The sequence below is a fragment of the Echinops telfairi genome, unplaced genomic scaffold (genome assembly GCF_000313985.2).
Source record: "Echinops telfairi isolate 266 unplaced genomic scaffold, ASM31398v2 ScPeMD7_2;HRSCAF=8, whole genome shotgun sequence".
In the NCBI taxonomy this organism is placed as follows: domain Eukaryota; kingdom Metazoa; phylum Chordata; class Mammalia; order Afrosoricida; family Tenrecidae; genus Echinops; species Echinops telfairi.
The window spans coordinates 22,714,308-22,735,662 of record NW_022103898.1 but is presented as its reverse complement, the minus strand read 5'-3'; the positions used below and the strand labels follow the sequence as shown (position 1 = coordinate 22,735,662).

Below are 21,355 nucleotides of genomic sequence, written 5' to 3'. Positions count from 1 at the left end.
AAAAAAAGAAAAGGATCCAGCAGGATTTTTGTAAGAAATGACAGACATCAAAGTTTCTCAATAGCAGCCCCAATGACATTCGGGGCCAGTCATTCTTTGTTGTGCAAGCATTGCCTGTAAGATGTTCAGCAACAAACCTAAAGTACTGGATGCTGATAGCTCTCTCTTCAATGACCCGGCCCCACCCAAGTTGTGACAACCAGAAATAAACCCCAGACGTGGCTAAATGGCTCCTGGGGAGCAAATTCATTCTGAATTGAGAACCATGTAAATGATACACATAAAGTACATGCCACATTAGTATGTTGTAGCTGCTTATTATAATTAGTTTTCATTTTATTTTGACAACTAGTTACGAATCAGTGGTTCCTACCAGCTGTTAGAGGAGACATCCCTCCAGGCTGCGCAGCCCATGGATTTGTCTGTGATGGCACCAGAATATTAGTATTTGGGGGAATGGTTGAATATGGAAGATACAGCAATGAGTTATATGAATTACAAGTAAGTATATTTCAAAAGTATGATCTCAACTGAAACTTTAGTAACCTTTCAAACGATGGCCAGATATTAACACTTGAAATTGATAATTAACATTTCACATTTTGTGGCTTCAAAGAAAATGTTTCCACGTCACTAAAAAGTAGAAAGTTTCTAATGTAAGCGTGTTTTCAGTACTCAGTGCAACATTTGTGACTTTAAGATGCTTGTTACTTATTATTAGGTTTCATGTATTTAGGCTTTTTTTATTCCCAAACTTTCCTCCTGAGGCAGAAGCTCCCATAGAACTTGTGGAAACAGGTTGCTGGGCTTTGCCCCTACAGTTTCTGATTCAGAAGCAATATCTGGTGGGAGCCTGAGCAGATGCATTTCTTAAAAGTTCTTAACTGGTGCTGATGGTCTCCAGAGTGTACTTTGAACCACTGCCTTAGTGTTCTAGAAATTACTACCTTCACATCAATAATGTGTCCCCCCTCCTCTTCGGTAATGCATATAAAATAAGGATAACGGACTCATATATCCTTTCTAAATTGAATCTGTTATGAAACAACATTCTTTGACAGTTGACTTTTTTCCCTGAACTGTGCATGCATTCAGGGCTATGATTCAGTACTGGCTCGATGGCAGTGAGTTTAGTTAGATTTGGTCCCCCAAAATTGCTTTTCAGAGGCTTCTAATTGGATTTGGATGAAAATGTATTGGTCTGATGTGGAGGAACCTGAATGGCACAGTGGTTAAGCACTGGGTTGCCAACCAAAAGGTTGGTGGTTCAAACTCCCTAGCCAAAAGGTTGGTGGTTCAAACTACTGTCCCAACCCTTTAATATATAGGTCCTCATGTGGTGGTGACCCCCCAACCATAAAATTATTTTCGTTGGTACCTCATAACTGTCATGTTGCTACTGTTATGAATCAGAAAACCCCTGTGAAAGGGTTGTCGCGACTCACAGGTTGAGAACCGTGCTGACCTAGCCACTCTGGGAGAAAATTATGGCCGTTTGCTTTGGAAGCACTATGGGGCAGTTCTCCTGTGTCCTACACGGTGGCTGTGTGTCAGAATCATCTTGACAGTAATGGTTATAGGAGTGAGGGTGGTCTTAACAGTATAGGAGTGTTTTTATTTACAGTTTTGTCTTAGCATATTTATGCTCTTTTTTTGTTTAAGGCAAGTCGTTGGTTATGGAAGAAAGTGAGACCCCAGCCCCCTTCTTCTGGCTTACCTCCTTGTCCTCGGCTTGGGCATAGCTTTTCTTTATATGGTAACAAATGCTATCTGTTTGGTGGCCTGGCGAATGAAAGTGAAGATTCAAACAACAATGTTCCCAGGTATATTCACTCTTTTTCACATCAAATGTTTGCTTCATGATTTAAACTCAGAACATTTGATTTCTTCCTTCTCACTGTTAACAGGGAAAAACCTTAAGCCTTTTGCGTTTAAACCTAAATCCTGATCAAATCTGCCCTGGTGTGTTTTGCTTAGTCCCTAGAATACAGGCATACTTCATTTAAGTAAACTTTACATTTCACAGACAATATGTTTATTACGAAGTTAAGTTTTTTGGAAACCTTACATTGAGTGAGTTTATTGGTACCATTTTTTCCAACAGTATGTGTTCCCTTTATATTTCTGTGCCACGTTTTGATGATTCTCACAGTGTTTTAAACTTTTTTACAACACGGTTACTGAGTCAGGATTGACTCAATGACAATGAGTTATTTTGATATTGTATACATAATAGACTGTAGTATAGTGTAAACATAACTTAAATATCACCTGGAAAGCCAAAAAATTCATATGACTGGCTTTATTGCAATATTAACTTTCTTGCAGTGGTCTGGAACTGAGCCCCACAATATCATCGAGGTATGCACATGAGTAAAAACTGCCCTTTCTAATCAGAAATAACCTTATTAAATTGATATAATACAACTGCTTCTGTCAAAATATTTTCACACATTGAGCTATAATGCATCTTAGCTAGACCATGAATGATGAAATTATTAGTTATTTTATAATTAGCTTCCTCTGAGAATTTGGTGACAAAAATCTAACTGTAAATTGAAGATCGTTTGTTTTTTCATCCAGAAAGCTGTTAAATTGCCTCACACTAGCAAAAATTTTTTCACACTAGCAAATATTGTTAGAACAAATTTTCTCCTCTTTTTCCAAACAATTCGTTGCTGGCTTTTTCTTTTTTTTTTTTGTCTCCAGAGTGTTTTGATCACATAGCCATTTGGCACTTAGGATTTGGAGAGACAGAGTCTAAAAGGCTGCTTTCTATTTCTGACTTCACCGCTAACCATGTGCATTCTGTAGTGCAAGTAATACAAGCCGAGTAATCTATAAGTATTGCTTAACTTTAAAATGCAAAGTATAAAAACACCCCTTAAAAAAAAACAAAGAAAACACCCCTTACGGTGTCATTGTGATAGCTAAAGAAGACCACGGGTCTGCTCTTCAGGGTGCTCTCAAGCTGCCACCTTCCATAAGTACATAGTTGCTATATACCAATGATGTGCCCTTTTACGTATATCAGATTAGTGATAGATTAGTGATCTTTAGCTCCTGCCCATAGGTTGTTTTTTTAACCCCAAAAGTTTAAAATAATAAAATATATGAAAACATCATGGAAAATATGGAAAAAGGGAAAGTTTATCCCACCACATCACTTCTCTGTCAGTTATTTTTGTGAGGGGAGGTAAAGTAAGAGACTAAATACATCTTTTTCGTTTATGGATAGTCAGTCATTCCAACACCATTTGTTGAAAAGCCTATCCTTCTCCATTGAATTGCTTTGACAGTTTGTCAAAAACCAGTTGGCCATAAACCTAAGGGTTATTTCTGGACTCTTGATTCAGTTGCTCTGATTTATATGTTTATCCTTAGGCCACCACCACACTGTCTTGATTATTATAGCTTTACAGTAAGTGTTGACATAGGAAGATGTTGGTTCTCAAATTTCTGAACCTTTTTTGAAAGTTCTTTTTCAAGAGTGTTCCAGCTCTTCTAAATCCTTTGTATTTCTATATGAATTTTAGGGTTAAATTGATGAATTTTTTAATTGTTGATTTTTTGCAACAATAATAAAAACACTTGGAGATGTTGATACAGATTGTATAGAATCCATAGGTCAATTTGGGTAAAGTATCATCATCAAAATACTAAGATTTTAAACCCACCATCATGGAATATCTCTCCAGTTACTTAGATCTTCTTTAATTTTCCTTAGTTGTATTTTGTAGTTCTTAGTGTACAAGCCTTGTTCTTGTCTTCTTAAGTCTATTTCTAAATATCTTAAGTTTGATGTCACAGTGAGTGAAATTGGCTTCTTAATTTCATTTTTGGATTCTTTATTGATATTATTCAGAAATACAACTGGTCTTTATACACTGTTCTTTTATCCTGAAAACTTGAATTTATTAGTTTTCATTGTTTTTTTAAATGGATTTTGGTTTTTATTATTGAGCTTTAAAAGTTCTTGACACATTAAATTGTTTTTCGTGTGAATTGGATGGTTTTACACCACAGTTTTTGTGTCTAGCAATTCATGTGCATTTTGTCTCATGTCAGTGGTTGCAATCCCCATAGTGAGACACCACTTACTCCCTGCCTGCCTGTGCTTTCTGTTTCCCTTCCGCCCCTCTCCTAGCTCTCTCTGGCTTTGAACTTCATCTTCGGGCACATGCTGCTCTTTAGATCTGAAATGGTTGATTATTCGAAGAACTGTATCCCTTCCTGGTGGTGTTGTTCACCCTAGAAACCTAGCTCTTATTTGTCGTAATATTGAGCCTTGGGTGAGTTCAATTCCAGGCCAGAAGGGTGACTAAGGGCCATAGTCTGGGTGGGGGCGGGGGTGTGTGTGTTTCAATCAATATCTATTCCCCTAAAGCAATTATGTAGATGAACTATCATGTTTTGTATGCCATAAAATATTTAATTTCTCACTCAAATTTGGATAATAAACTGGCATACATCTTAGAAGTCATTTTGCTCAGAACTTTAAAAGCATTAAAAAATACATGTTATAAATAAGAAGTTTCATTCTAGTTTCTAAATTTTAAAAAGCTATATGATACATTGCTATAGAGTGAAAGTGGGGGGGAAAAGTAGTTACAAAGTAGCACATGCACTGTGATTTCCGTTCATCCATATGTGGCTGACCCGAGAGACATCTGAAAGGATGCTTACCAAAGTCTCATCCATCGTGATGGTTCTGATTACTTGTTGTTGTGTAACAGACTGTATCAAGACTAGATGAGGTTTCCCATTTTCCAGTGCTCCTGGATTCTGTGGGTCAGGAATTCAGACAGGAGACGCAGATGGCAAGGCTTGAATGTGCGCTCCTCTGCCCGGTGCTTCCGTTGCCTGAAGGACAGGTGCAACGGGGGTGTCCCCTCCACGTGCCTGCAGGTGGCCTCTCCACAAAGCCGATTCTGTGGTAGTGAGACTACATACACGATGGTTTGGGGTGCTGAGATCGAGGGTTCTAGTAAAGCTGCTTTGGTTTCCGCGATCTAACCTCAGGAGTTGCTTAGTGTCATTTCGCTATACTCTGTTGGCTGAAGTAGTGACAAACCGATCCAGGATTAAGGGAAGGGGACACGAAGGCCACCTGTTGGGAAGACAGACTGTCAGGAATTTTGTAGCTCTGCTTTAAAACTGTCACAGTTGCCATTGACCAGCGTATTGACTAAATTATGGCAGAGGGGGGTTTGTTTCCCTCTCGTGTTCACTGCTGGTGCCCAGTGCTGTGAAGGCTGTCTTGTGCATAAGAGTGTGTGATAGAGCTGTGTTGAATGAATGAGAGGTGGAGTCTCTGCTCTCCCAATGCCTTTTTTTTTGTGCTGTCTTAATTCTTCACAGAAAATGTGTATTATATTTATAAATAAAAAACAAAAAGCAGATAAAAGGTATGCATTATCATAATACTTTATTTCCTAATATTCTAGATACTTAAATGATTTCTATGAGTTGGAACTGCAGCATGGTTCTGGTGTTGTGGGTTGGAGCATCCCAGTGATGAAAGGAATTGTGCCATCTCCGCGAGAATCCCACACAGCCGTTATATATTGCAAAAAAGACTCTGGGAGTCCAAGAATGTTTGTTTTTGGGGGCATGTGTGGTGCTCGCCTGGATGACCTATGGCAACTTGAGTTAGGTAAGCCTCAGCTCTGCAACAGATTCCAACTCAGGAATTGGCTCTTGTTGTCAGCTGCCATCAAGTTGATTCCAACCCATGGCAACCCCAAGGGTGCAGAGTAGAACTGTTCCACTGGGTGTTTCAAGGCTGTGGTATCTCAGAAGCAGATTACAAGGCCCTCCTTCCAGGATCTGGTGGGTCTGTCCAAACCACCAACATTTCGTCCAGGAGTTGAGCATATAACTGTTGGCATCACCCAGGGGTTTGATTAATAAAGGCAAATTTAAGATGCTTTGGAACATATTTTTGATTGCAGCATTTAATGAGTTGCACTCACTTTATAACCAGCACTGGGGCAGTCGAGGGGTGATTGCTGATCAGTGAGGTTGAACAGACATAGTAGATTTTCTGTAGCAGCTCTCCTGTGCTGCCTGTAGGTCAGGTCCATGTGTCTTAGCTTGCTGGAATGGCCCCTCATTTTTGCTTATTGTCCCATATCATTTTCAAGAGTACCCCTTACATTCTCAAAGCATCCCTATTGCAAGTGATAAATTGTATGGCTACCCAATGTGTAGGAAAATGTAATGTTAGTAATGTGATATGCTGGGTAACTGTTTCTGGGATACTAGGAAAGAGAGATTGGAATGCAGACATGCCTCTTACCGATGCCTGTCTGCTACACAATAGTACTCTTATCTAAATGGTTAGCCTTCCTAATCTTGGTCTGAATTTATTATTGGTGGCACCCTGAGGATACCTTCATTATAAGCATAAGAGGGCTTCAGAAAATTTGTGGAAAATTCCATTTTTCTGGGTTTTTTTTCAAGCCTTCTCAAGTGTAAATAGATTTCTATGATTGCAGGTCCAATGAGGACGACTGGAAATGTTTAAGATGAAATTCTTGAAATGCTTTTACTTCATTATGTTTTTGTTTAAAAATGTAAGTTGAGATGACATGCTTCTATTTGATCAAGTTGCTAATATCCTTATTTTTACTTTCAGAAACTATGTCATGGTCAAAACCAGAAACTAAAGGGACAGTGCCACTCCCACGAAGCCTTCATACAGCCAATGTCATAGGAAACAAGTATGGGTCTTTCGTTTGTCTTATGTTGAACCATCTTAAGATAGATACTCACCAAGAAGAGTGATGGTCCTTGTTTTTTGAAAATAGATTATTGAACCTAGCAATTCTTTGCATTTTAAATCCTGAAAGTAAAATGAAGCTTTGAAATTTTACTTTCTGGATTTGCATTGCACTCAGTGGATGAGTTAAATCAGATTGCATATGAATCGTTGAGTGTAAGATTCTGATCTGCTCTGTAAGCTTTCTAAGTCACAATAAAAAGTTGAGACATATACACACATACAAAAACACTTAAAAAATAGTTCCTGTTTTTGGTCATTGTTTAGGATGTACATTTTTGGTGGATGGGTTCCACATAAGGGAGAAAATATTGAGACTTCACCTCATGATTGTGAATGGAGATGTACCAGTTCATTTTCTTATCTAAATTTGGGTGAGTCTTTCAAAAGTTAATTTATTAAAATAAAATTTAACAAAAGACTTTTGGTTATTGTTCAAGAGCAGTAGCTGAGTCATGGTTATTTCTGTATTTTTAGATACAGCCGAGTGGACCACCATCATATCAGATTCTCAGGAAGATAAGAAAAATTCAAGACCAAGACCAAGAGCTGGCCACTGTGCTGTAGCAGTTGGCACGCGGTTATATTTTTGGAGTGGAAGAGATGGCTACAAAAAAGCACTGAATAGTCAAGTTTGCTGCAAGGATCTTTGGTATCTTGATACTGGTAGGTAAGCGTATTTATCAAATAACATTTGGCCTTTATATAAATAAGTGCACAAATAATGTCTGTCTTTTGGGATTTACTCTAAATGTCCCTTTCTCTCTTGCCCATAATTAAAGGTGAATGGGAGAAAGAGTGTATGTAGACATTCCTCTCCCACCAAGAAATGGAGGCTGATGCTTGTCCCTTTGAATGGAAGCTGGACTTAGTGACTTGTTTTCAAAGACTAGAGTATGGAAATAGGACAAATAGTAACCTGGGAAAAGCCATGCTAGTAAAGTGGTCAAGGCTAACATCACCAGTGAGTGATATGTCATTTGTCATCATTACCTCTGTGGCATTCTTCCCCAAAGTGTATCACCACAGCCTAACCATGAGACAGTCCCAGACCCACCCATTGAGAGACATCCTGCAGGCTATGTGAATTACACTCTTCAGAAGTTTCAAGGTCACGAATAACAAGGAAAAACTGAGAAATAGCCACAAATTCAACGAAGCAAAGGAAACATGACAGCTAAATTCAGTGTGCTATCCTGGATTGGATCTTGGAACCAAAAAGGACCATTGAAACACTGGTGGCATTTGAGTCGTCTGTGGTTCAGTAAGAGGAGCCTTGGTGGCTTAGTGGTTATACATTGGGCTGAGAAGGTCAAGGTCAGCAGCAGTTGGAGACCACCAGCTGCTCAAAGGGAGAAAGAAGGGGCTTTTACTTCTGTAAAGAGTTACAGTCTTGAAAACCCACAGGGGCAGTTCTACCCTGTCCGATAGGGTCACTACATTGGTGACTTGGTGGCAGTGAGTTTGGTTTGGTTTGGTAGTTTAGTAAATAGTATTACACCAATGTTAATTTCTTAGTTTTGACAAATGTGCTATGACTGTGTTTAAGTGCCAACATGAAAGGAAGCCGGATAAAGGGTGTGTCGGAACACTGTACTACTTTTACAACTTTTCTGTAAGTCTGAAATTACTCCAAAATAAAAAAAGCTATTAAGAAAGCATTGTTTTTAGGTGATGTCACCCCGGTTCTGACTCAGAGTAACTGACCCTGTGTACAACAGAACAAACATTGCCCATCCTGTGCCATCTTCACCACTCTACTCGTTGAGCCCATTGCTGTAGCCACTGTGTCAGCCCGTCTCATCCAGGGGCGTCGTTTTCACTGCTCTTCTGAGTGGTAGGACACCATTTAAAAGTGGAACTCATACTTGTTTTCCAACAAAGATTGATTGACAGCTATGTACCTGGGAGTATTTTAAAGGCTCTCAGCAGTGGACAAGACTGATAGTGTACCTGCTGTCAAAGAATTTAAAGCCCAGTGGGTATGAAAGCAGGAAGAATGAGGAGCGCTAAACACACTGAAGATACAAATTAATAAAATAATATCTGTTAAAATAGTAAGACAGTGGGACGGAACCAGAGATAATGGAGCTGCTAGGAATGGGGTGAGGGTGGGGTGGGTGGCCGCTTTAAAGTGGGCGTCTGAAAGAAATCCACGAGGAAGTGGTGTTCAGGATGTGATTCTAATGGTGGTGCAGCTGCTGGAGATGCCATCGAGCTGGTTCTGATTCATGGCAACCCTGTGGACAACAGAACAGGACTGCAGGTCCTGTGCTAGCTTTATACTGGTTAGGAGAAGATGCTACCTCTCTAAGAAGTTAAGGGGATGATATGATATGCCAAGGCCCTGAAACAGGACCAAGAGACATGTTTGGGAACAGATTTGAGCCGAATGAACAAAGAGGAGGACATAGGAATGGAGATTAGGGAGTGACCACGGGACAGATGATGTAGGGCCTGGAAGCTCTGGATAGAGTTGAAATTGTACTTCCAGTACTCAAAAAACTCATTTCCATCAAGTCAATTCCTACTCATAGTGAATCTCTAGGATAGAGTAAAACTAGGTTTCCAATCTTTAAATCTTTATGGGAACAGAAAGCCTCATCTTTCTCCCTTGGACCTGCTGGTGGGTTCAAACTAACAACCTTGTGGTTAGTCCAATGTGTAATCCACTGTGCCACCAGAGCTCCTTCTTTACAGTACAGTGGTATATTATTTACCAACATACTCAAGTATAAGCTGACTCGAGTATCAGCGAGGCACCTAATTTTACCACAAAAACTGCATTAAAAATGTGCTGAAAAAACTCGGCTGATACATGAGTGTATATGGTATATGGCAATCTGCTTCTGTAAAGATTTATAGCTTTGGAAACCCTTTAGGGGCAAGTGCTACTCTGTCTCAAAGGGCTGCTATGACTTGGAATCAACACAGTAGCAATGGGCTTCTTTTTGGGGGGAATGACATGCATATATTATTACTTTTAACTTTTTCCTCCTTTAGACATTCTTTCACTTTCTCCCATGTATTTAAGACTTTACTTCTTCCTGCCATTCTTTTTTTTTTTTTTTTTAAACATTTTATTAGGGGCTCATACAACTGTTATCCCAATCCATACACACATCAATTGTGTAAAGCGCATTTGTACATCGTTTCTCAAAACATTTCTCTCCATTGAGACCCCCGACATTAGGTCCTCATTTTTCCCCTCCCTCCCCGCTCCCCCCTCCCGCATGAGCCCTTGATAGTTTATAAATGGGTATTCTTCCTGCCATTCTTAACCTCTCTCAGATACCTTCTCTAGCCCCTATTTGCTTAATTTGATTACACTCAAATTTTGTTTGATGAGAATTCAGTATCTATACTATCAACATGCTTTTAAAACAATACTTGAAATATGAACACTATTCACAGATAAACCATACAGACTACTGTGAATACCTTCCTTGCACATTTTTTTATTTGCCAGGAAGTAATAACTGTTTTGTTTTGTTTTCAATTTGTATGTATCTGCCACTAATTCATCCCATACTCTGTCATTTATGTAAATCTTGTCGCATTATGGTCAAATGCATCTGATAGTCTTATCAGATTTCATCATCTTGAAGCAACTTCTCCTCCAATCTGGGATGGTTGCTCTGTACAAATCAAGCAGGGATCATCATAGAATCTCCCTTCCCCATCTTTTCCTCTCAACCTGTGGGAAATCCCTGTTTCCTAGATCTCAGATTTTTTTCCCTTTCTGGATTTATGCCCCCACTTTTTGTGGAACACATTCCAGGAAAAGGGTGGTCTATTTATTTTGAGATCTTGAATTGTCTGAAAATGTGCTTAATCTTCCTTCCCCCTTCACTGGTGCTTTGAGTGAAAATGGAATGCCCCATTGGGAATCATTATCTTTTGGCATTATTAAGGAATTGTGCTATGATATTCATGCTTCCAGTGTTTTTACTGAGAATCCAAACCATTTCTGGTGTTTGGTTTCTATTGATAGTGACCTGTTTCCCCTGGAACCTCGGAGGCTTTCTCTCCTTGTCTCCATTGTTCCAGATTTCACCATTGAGTGCTTTGTTGTGTGTCTGGATTTTGTCCATCGTGTTGAGAACTCAGTGGGCCTTTTCCAGTATGGAAACGCATGTGCTTCAGTTTTGGGTAATGTTCTTGTTTGATGGCACTGATTTGCACCCCTCTGTTTTCTCCACTGGCTCTTCATGTAACTTCTGTTGTGTGGGCAGCATCCTTTGGGCTTGTCTCACCACCAGCTTCTGCTCCTGCCTGAGCTGTCTTACTTCGAGAAACACAGATAAACAGGATTGTGAATAAGATCACAGACAATAATTAGGAATCATCAAAGGAATGAGCCTTCATCAGTCTTTTTTTTCCCCTATAGGAATTCAAGTAATAAATAAATATGGCTTTGCGGGCCATACAGTCTGTTACAACTACTCTTCTCTGAAGTGTAGTTGAAAAGCAGCCTTATGTGGTACATAAAAATGAGTAAATCTATGTTCCAGTACTGCTTTTAGTTACACAAATAGGCACGGCTGGATTTGACTCATCAGCCATGATTGCCTGACCCCTATTCTACAGAGATACAAAAGAAGATAATATTGTAGAAATGATCTCAGGTCCTAATTTCCAGCCCTTGGATTCTCTTTTTCTATTCTGTATTTGGGAAATGTTGGTAATAAGTACTCAGGTCGTTACCGGTTTTGATAGTAAAAGTCTTGATGAAAGGATATTAACTTTAAAGTTAGGCTTTTCCAAAATACCTTGTTCACATCATATCTGCCAACAGTAACAGGATTTCTAAGATACATGCTATTGACTAGAAATTGGATCATAAAACTGAAAAGATTATAATTTCTAAAGAAGTTAAATAAAATAATAATTGTAGCTATATAATATTTGGTGTTATCTACTTCTAGGATTAAGTATTTTTAAAAATCTGATAACTCAATGAGTTTAGAACTGGATTGTTTTGCTTATAGATTTATTGCTATAATGAATGAAATAAATAGGATCAGAATCCCAAATGATTTGCATTTGACTTATTCTAGCTGTGTTTATTCAAGGAAAAAATTTCCCCACTTGGCAAACAGATGAAATATTCATTGCTGATGCTTTCAGGGTCCCTTGTCCCACCGGCTAGGTAGGCACACTGTTGGTAAATGCGAAGCTGAAGTGTACAATCTGGATATTGTTCTTTAGAGAAGCCACCGGCGCCATCACAAGTGCAACTGATCAAAGCCACTACCAACTCTTTTCAAGTCAAGTGGGATGAAGTGCCCACAGTTGAGGGCTATTTTTTGCAGCTGAACACAGATTTGCCCTACGAAGTTGCAGCATCGGATTCGCCAGAAACACCAAATATACAAGGTAACCCAGACCTCACACTTCAAGAAAGCAAGGGTGCTCGTGTGCTCTTAAAGAAATAAACTGCCGAAAGGCTGTGATTCTGTCTGGTTGAAGAGATTTTATGACCTGGCGGTTCATTCCTGTTAAAGGAGATACATTGATTTTCAACTCTGAAGCCTGGCTGTCTTACCATTGTGACATAGTAGGAGCCCTGGTGGTGGTGTGGTGATGTGTTGAACTGTGGTCCATATGGTAAGCAGTTCAAAACTGCCAGCAGCTGCTTGGGAGAAAGACTGGGCTTTTTACTCCCAGTCTGAGAACAGTTACACCCTCAGAAACCCACAGGGGGTTGCTATGAGTCCATATTGACTTGGTGACTGTGAGGACATGTAGACTTTTTTTTCCTACAGTTCATTTGAAGCAATTTTCATTTGACTACTTGGCTGCTTAGCTTTAGGAGGTAATATTAATTAGCTTTCTTAAATATTTCAGTCTCTTTTTCCAAAAGTATTTTTAACCAAACAGGCACTTGGAATGAAAAAGCCAATACAGTTTTACATGTCCTTCTAGGAAGGATTTCAACCAACTCTTAAACAGGTGATTAAGAAAAAAATAAACTTTGTTTTGTGTAACTTAAAAAAAAAAGATTATATTTGATTGAAGCTAATTTACAGCATGTGTCATTCTTACAGGAGTCAGGATGGACCCTCACAGACAAGGCAGTAATAGCATCGTCCCCAACAGTGTAAGTTAAAAATTTATGATGGTACAATAATGTTTATGGTTGTAGTCTCAATTTTTATTATAAATTGTTTGGCATATTACAGAACAAAATTTCTAATTCTGACTGCACACCAGTATCTCTTCTGATGCCTACACACACACACACACACACACACAGACACACACACACAGTCATACGCATTCCCAAAATCTACCATAGATCTAATTGAAGCAGAACCTACTTTTTTTTTTAAGTTGGGTGAAAATTAACAGAGTAAATTGGTTTTCCATTCAACAAACTCATGTACGTTTTGTGACACTGATTGCATTCTCATGAATGTAACAGCACTCTTCCCATGTCCCCCATATGTTCGCCATTGCCCTCCTACTTTCTTTCCCAGCCCTTCCTGCCTTTTACATTTTGTCCCTGGGCAAATGTTGTCCTGTGAGTCTCCTGTGGTTAATTGTTCTAATGGATGTGTACCTCCTGGTGAACAATGTGTACCTTCCGGGGTTGTTAATCACTTTAATAGGCCCATCTAATGTTTAGCTCAGGAGTCCTCATGGTGCTGTTGGGTAAGTGTTGGACTGCTAACCCTAAGGTTTGAGATTCAAACCCAGTAACCACTCTGGAGAAGGATGAGGTTGTCTGCTCCTGTAACCATTTGCACTTCTGTAAATATAGGGCCACTATGAATCTGAATCAACTTGATGGCAGTGGGTTATTGTTTAACTGAAAGTTGAGCCACAGCAGTGAGTTGAGGTCCAGGTTGGAAGCGTGTCTAAAGGCCATAGTCTCAAGGGGTCTACCCGTCTCTATCAGTTCAGTAAGCCTAAGGTTGTTGTGTTTTTTTAATTTTAAATCTTGTTCCACATTAATTTCCCACTTTATCCGAGACCTCTGAATTGTAATCCCTTTCAGAGTAGTCAGCAGTGGTAGCCAGACACTATCTAGTTCTTTGGAATGTTTATGTATCCATTAATCTTTGGACTAATTGTTTCCTTGTGTCTTTAATCCTCTTACCTCTCCTGTGCTCTCCTTGGGGAGAGACCAATGGCTGCACCGTAGATGACTGCTCGTGAAGCAGCATCTGTAGGCTGATGCCCTGGCAGCTGGGTTTTTGATGAAAGCTCCCAGATCATTGTGACCATAGTTGGAATTGAGAAATTCTTGCCAAGAGATTGAGTCCTATCCTCATTTTATATAACATCAGAGCCTAATTATAATTTATAATTTCATTATTTTGAAATCCACATTTTGACCTTTCTCAATGTCCTGTCCTATACATACACTTTAAATTTCTAAAAATATACTTTCAAAATGTGTATGAAATATATATTTGTCCACATTTTGTGTACCTGAGGCTGGGTTACTAAATTGAGTACCTGTGTGTTTTAAAACTCCAACATTAGCACTTTTGATTTGTAAAGTCCTTCCTATGAAGGACTTCACAGGAGGTCTTTGTGGAGATGCACTCACTGAAAGACGCTATTTCTGTCTGGAAAACTGCTATCTACCTCCACAGGAGAACTCTTTTCAAGGAAGGTGATAGAGGTACAGCTTCCCATATTATGTACGTGACAATCTGTAACAAGCAAAAAAGACCGTGTAACAAGTAAAACACATGCATTTTGTGAGCAATCTCCTCAGAGCCCATTTTAATAAACATATCAATAGATTGATATTATAGGTACATATTATTCAGAGAGAAAGATGAGGCTCTCTGCTCCCAGTTCTCTGCTCTCTGCTCTTCAGCCCAGAAACCCACTGAGACAATTCTACTCTGTCCTATAAGGTCACTATGAGTAGGAGTGGGCTCAGTGGCAGTGAGTTTGTTCTTTTGGTATTTGATACATATCACTATGTTATACGTGTGTGTTTGTTAGTACAAGGTTTATTAAAAACCGTAGTTTCATACTGTGTCCTTCCCTCCCTGATCCTATTCCCTAGCTGCATCTACTTGCAAGTATTTCAATAGTGAGGGAACTTCAAGAAGTCCATAGAAAACTAGAATTAAAAGGTAAAAGATAAAAACATTAAAGATAAAAAAATTATTAAAAACAAAAAATATACACTTAATTTCTTAACATAAACTCTATCAAGGTTTACATATGTTTACAAGCAATGATACCAGCCATTTAATCCATCCCTACAGAACAAGGGTATTGGAAAGTTAACCATGTCAATGCTGTCCTTTTTATATTATTGACTGAAGAAAATCAGGTGCCTTTTAAAGAATTTTTAAATTAGGGAACAAAAATGAAGTCGCACTCACTGCAGTTGAGTCAATTCTGAATCATGGCGACCCTATAGGACAGAGTAGAACTGCCCTTTTGGGTTTCTAAGGCTATAAAACTTTCATTTATATGGTTGCAGAAAGCTTCATGTTTCCCCCACAGAGTGGCTGGTGGGTTTGACTGCTGACCTGTGGTTAACAACCCAATGTATAACCCACTCCATCACTGTGTCAGTCTGGGTGTTTTAGAGAAACACATCCACAGAAACGCATGTCTAAGAGAGAGTTTTATGTAAAGGTTAAGTGCACATCTAGAAAACATCCCAACCCAATGCTGCCCAAGCCCACAAGTCCAACATTAACCCATATGTCCAACACCAATCCATGAAGAAGTCCTCCTTCACAAAACAGATGCAGTGATGCTTAATGCAGGAAGAAAGCTGAGTCGGTGAATGTGCAAACATCTCAGTGCTGGCAGGGGTCTCCACACGGCTCCTCCAGCACCCAGGGCTGCATCGGGGTAGGTCCATGTGGCTTCCCCTCTGGGATGTCTTGCAGGAAATGAGCCTTGCCAGATGAAGTAGGGAACCGGCTAAGGTAGCTGCACCTTGGTCCGACCATTAGAAAGCAAGAGACCCGAGAACTAGAAAGGCGAGGCTCACCGAGCCATTTATCCCCCGCCCTTCAATTAACCACACGTGTATATTGGCCAGGTTGACACAATAAAACTACCTCAATCACCAAGTCAGAAAGAGCCATATAAGGATGCTTAATGATTTCCTATTGGAACTCTTGAAAATTTGTTTTGATGAAAGGAATGAACAGGAGTATGTTTGTAGTGAAGGACTACTATCTGGTGGAGCAATCTTAGACATTTTTCTACTAAAACCTTGGTGAACTTTCTGAAAACACTTTTGTATGCAGATGTTACTGTGTTTTAGCCTTCCAGAAAGCTAATAGTGAAGTGCCTTGAGCACCCCCCAAAATTGTTGCATGACCTTTCCCTTTGACCAGTACATTTTTGCTTTGCCTGGACCAATTCCACCTCTTGGGAGCAATAGTTTTGTCTTCAGGATCACACTAATAAAGCCATGTTTCAATCTCCTGTTACAGTTCTTCAAGAAATGTTTCAGGATCTTGATCCCACTTGCTTTAAAATTCAATTAAAATAGAGATTTCTGCTCTTAATTACAACTGATCTGGCTGCAACAGTTTGGATACTAATTGAACTGAAAGTTTACTCAACTTTAATTTTTTCAGTCAGAAGTGTGTAAACCAACTAGAATAAGGTATATATGGTATTGGCTATTGTTTTTGCTGTTAAACCTTGGCCCTCTTCAATTAGGGCATGAACAAAATGGATTGTTTCCTCACAAATTGATGTGAATGGTGTGCCACTGGGACTTCATCTTCAACATGTCTAGCTCCTCTTAAAATGAGCATCCATTGGTAAACTGCTGGTTTCTTTGAGGCATTGGCCTCATAAACTTTTTGTAATGACTTCATGACTCTTCCACCAAGCTTCACCAGGAATTTGATGCGTGTTCTTCCTTTAATTGTGTAGAATTTATGTTGCTCTGAGAGGGGCTCTTTTTAATCTGATGTCGTACCCTTCATGCATCAAGCTAGATCCTGTTCACACTTGTTATATAACAAGTTATTATGAATTTATTTTGATGCAAAAACATTTTTGAAATCCATGCAACCCTATAGGACAGGGTAGAACTGCCTCTGTGAGTTTCTGAGACTGTCAATCTTTACGGGAGCGTAAAGTCTCATCTGTCTCCCGGTATCTACCAACGTATTCCTAAATAGAATCCTTATACTGCTGTTCTTGACTAGGTTTAGATCAATTTTCTTCAATAATGGAAGATAAAGATAAAAACATCTCCTAAAATATTGCCTCTTCCCTTTCTTTCCAGCATACTCCAAATATTATAGTTGAATCATTATTTGATGTTTATAACCATGAGATATTCACAACTGAGCCATGTAGTATAATTGTTTCTTATATGACTTCTTTTTTCCTGTTACTAACTTCTTTTTTATATGCTTAATTTTTTTCTTGCCTATCATTAATACTCAAATTTTTCAATAAAATTAAAAATACTTCTCAAAATACTCAACTGTACACATATAAGATTGCTAATTTTTGTTCTTTCTTGGAACCATGTCTTAAGAAGTACTGTCTTAATTTTAATTATATTTTGTGTTGGCCTTGCTGCACTGTCGTCTTGGAACTCGTGTTTCATCTTGCTGTTAGTTGTCATCAAGTCAGGATTAAGCGTACTAGGTTCTGCACCAGCCTCACGAAGGATCGTTGGTAGGTTTGAACCCATTGTTGCAGCTGTGGTGTTCATGCATCTCATTGAAGACCTCCCTCGACCACAACCCTGTGCTTTACCAAACACAATGTTCTTTTCAAGTGCTTGTAGTTTCTTTGTGACATGTTCAAAGTAAACAAGATTCACCAGCCTCCCTCTAAGGAACATTCTGGTAGTACTTCTTATAAGACTGATTTGGTTTTTTGGATCCAGGGTATATTCTGATTGTTTCATTTCTAATTATCTAGTTACCTTGCCTCCTTACCTTTTATCTCTGTTTTTAATTGTTGACGTTCCCATTATTTTTTTACGTCTGATTTTATACCACCACAATTTTTACTCTTTTATGATCGTTTGCATTGATGGTTTTGTTTTGTTTTGTTTTCAGGACTACAGGGTCGCTATGAGTTAGAATTGACTTAATGTCACTTAAGTTTGGTTTTTTGTTTTGGGTTCTGAAAGAAATGTGTTTAAATTACCATGTTTAATCACAAATCTCAGGGTGTCTGATATTTAAGCAAAGAGCACATTAAATGTGCCACTATAACATGGAGATGCTGGAACGAAATTAATCCAGGCTCAAGTTTCAGCTCTGCTACTCCCTGTCTACTGACTATGAGTATTTTATTTTATTAAAAGATCATTTTATTGGGGACTCTTAAAACTCCTGTCACAATCCTTACATTGCTTGCATCAGGCAAATTTGTACATATGTTGCCTTCATTCTTTTCTAGACATTTACTTCCTATTGGGCCCCTGGTATCTGCCCCCCCCCATAACCCCTTGATAGATTGTACATTGTTATTATTTTCATATCTCACAATGACTGCTGTCTCCCTTCCCCAATGTTTTCTGTTGTTCTTCCTGTGGAGAGGGATTATGTGTCGGTCATTGCAATCTGTTCCCCCTTTCTCCCCTCCTATCCCCTTCTTCCCCCTCCCCTTCTGGTATCGCTATTCCCACTCCTGTTCCTGGATTCTGTGAGTCGTGAGCTCCCATCTCTTATCTATACCTGTGTACATGTTCCAGTCTAGTCTGAATTGAGAAGCAGCACTGGGGTCATGGTAGTGGTGGGTGAGGAAGCCTCAGGGAACCAGAAGAATATAGCGTGTTTCATCAATGCTTTACTGAACCCTGGTTGACTCATCCCTTCCCTGTGGCCCCTCTGTGGGGAGTTGTCCCATTGTCTACAGATGGGCTTTGGATCTCTGCTCCAACCCCTTTTGTTCTCAATAATTTTGTTTGCGTGTTTGTTAATGTATTTGCTGATGCTTATTACCCAGTCCCCATGACTCACGATCTCAACAGTGGTGTGCTTCCTCCATGTGGACTTGTTGTTTCTCTGCTGAATGGTGGCTTGTATAACTTCAAGGTTTTAAGACCCCAGATGCATTATCTTTTAATACCTGGGCACCATCCTCCTTCTTCACCACATTTGCTTATGCACACCCGTTTTGTCTTCAGCAATTGTGTCGGGAGAGTGAACATCTCAGACTGCCAGTTTGTTAGAACAAAGTGCTCTTGTATTGAGGGAGGGAGGGTATGAGCAGAGGCCTGATGTCAATCCCCTACCTCAGTGTTTTGCTATATAAATATTTGTGCATAGGCCAATACCTCTATTTTTTGCATTAATGTATGTACACCACTATGTTTATACCTCTCTCCATTGTCCCTTCCTCTGTTTCCTTTTACCTTCCTCCTGCCCCACCATCTCTTTCCCCTTATTTCCTCCTTTTGGTACCTCCTCTTAGCTAGTTTGAGGTTGCTCTGACACACCCCTCCCCCGATCCATATCTCCTCCTTGTTATTGTCACTAATGCCCTAGTTGTTCCCCTGTCTGTGGCACTGCCTTCTCCCTGGGACTGTTGGTCCCACTGCTTTCTCCTCGAGCATGCTTCCCATGCCTGTCTTAGGTAGGCACACCGACTATGACAATCCAACCTGATAAAAAAAAGGGGCGGGGGATTGAAAAGAGAAAAGGAGAAGAAACAACAAGAAGAAGAAATATACAAAAATCCTGGGTCTATTTGCTGGCCTTCATGACTGTCATGGAGCTGCCCCTCCCGGCCTGGAGTCCATTTTGGGGGGCTCCTCAGGGGCTTCGTAACTGCTTTGCTCCAGCTGCTGGTGCGGTATGATCCCTTCTTGGTTCTCCCCACTGTGGGGGCTTCAGACTGCACCCCCTCCCCACCATGTGACCCCAGAAATGTCCTCTGTCGCCGTCTGCTCCAGTAAAGGGGACAAGGTGGCACGAGCTGTTGTCGGCCGCCCCGTCCCCTCTGTGTCCCATTGGCTCCCCTCAGGGGCGTCATCCCTGGGCCTGGTGTGCCAGCGTGGGGTTCAATCTGGCTCTCTCTCTTCTTCCTTCCTGGTCTGCTTCCCTGTGGGTGTGGCCTGCTGGCCCCTTTCCCAAACCTGTAGTTTTAGTGTGTTCTCTGTCACACCTATTTCTAGGGAAGGGGTCAGTTTGGCTCTGTGGTTGGGTCCAGCCCTGTAGCTCTCTCTTTTCATGCATTCTTCCACGTGGTCATGTTGTCCTCATGGTTTGGTGCACTGTGGTAGGGTCTGCATGCCCGCTCCCAATTCTGTGGAAACAAGATCAGTACTCTCCCTCTGGTGGGTTAGTGTCCTCCTCCCTCCGTCATCATTTCACTTTTGTGCCCCCCACTTTTCTCCTTCTCCCCTCCCTCCTTTCCCCTTTTTGTGTTGGACCAACATGTACCTCCTTGGTCTAACCTCCTCCCGATTCCCTGTACCTCAACCCGAATGTTGTGCTAGAGGTGGCTTCTCTTCTGTACTTACCGTGCTGATTACACTCACCTCAGGGACTCATGCTGGACTTCTCTTTTTGTGATTGGCTGACTTGGCTTAGCATAATTCCCTCCAACTCTTCCCATGAAAAGACATGTTTCATGTGCTCATCAGCGCTTTTTAGTGATGCATAATACTCCATTGTGTGCATGTGCCAGAGTTTACTGATCCACTCATCTACCGATGGAAATTTAGGTCATTTCCAACTCTTTGCAATTGTGAATTGTGCCACAATAAATATTGGAGCGCATATGACTGGTCATGGTTTATTTCTTACCTCTTCTGGGATAGTAGAGGGATAACTGGGTCATAAGGTAGATTGATTTCCATTTTTTTTAAGTATCGCAGATCGCTTTCCATAGCAACTGTACATATCTACAAGACCACTAGCCACGTAGGAAATTTCCTATCTCGCCACATCCACTCCAACATTTGTTGCTCTCTGATTTTCTGATTTGGTTAGCCTCAAAGGTGTTAGATGGTATCTCATGGTGGTTTTTTATTTTTTAAAAAATTATTATTATTATTTTTTTATTGGTTTAGCACCAGGCTCCCCACGAACGTGCGGTGCATGACGGGAGAGGGGGTGGTCACCTTTCCGGCTGCGCTCCGTTTCCCGGGACGAGGGGCACTCCGCACTGGACTCCATCCCAACGCACGGTGGGGAGACGCACGCGCACAGCCCACCAGCCAGCAGGGATGGCGGGCCACCGGCTTTCCGAGTCTATTGTTCCTCCTGGGCGGGATTCTGACTTAGAGGCGTTCAGTCATAATCCCACAGATGGTAGCTTCGCCCCATTGGCTCCTCAGCCAAGCACATACACTGAATGTCTGAACCTGCAGTTCCTCTCGTACTGAGCAGGATTACCATGGCAACAACATATCATCAGTAGGGTAAAACTAACCTGTCTCATGATGGTCTAAGCCCAGCTCGATGGTCTAAGCCCAGCTCATGTTCCCTATTAGTGGGTGAACAATCCAATGCTTGGTTAGTTCTGCTTCACAATGATAGGAAGAGCCGATATCGAAGGATCAAAAAGTGACGTCGCTATGAACGCTTGGCCGCCACAAGCCAGTTATCCCTGTGGTAACTTTTCTGACACCTCCTGCTTAAAACC

General features: G+C 40.5%; 1 protein-coding gene across 1 annotated transcript in view; it reads left to right on the top strand.

Annotated features, from left to right (window-relative positions):
* Positions 1-21,355, top strand: part of HCFC2 (host cell factor C2) — a 50,361-nt gene that overhangs the window by 1,719 nt on the left and 27,287 nt on the right. The window contains exons 2-9 of the mRNA XM_030885921.2: positions 344-501; positions 1,663-1,823; positions 5,448-5,656; positions 6,641-6,725; positions 7,052-7,158; positions 7,262-7,450; positions 11,996-12,163; positions 12,835-12,887. Of these exons, the coding sequence (XP_030741781.1) occupies positions 344-501; positions 1,663-1,823; positions 5,448-5,656; positions 6,641-6,725; positions 7,052-7,158; positions 7,262-7,450; positions 11,996-12,163; positions 12,835-12,887 (1,130 nt within the window). The remainder of the gene's footprint in view (positions 1-343; positions 502-1,662; positions 1,824-5,447; positions 5,657-6,640; positions 6,726-7,051; positions 7,159-7,261; positions 7,451-11,995; positions 12,164-12,834; positions 12,888-21,355) is intronic.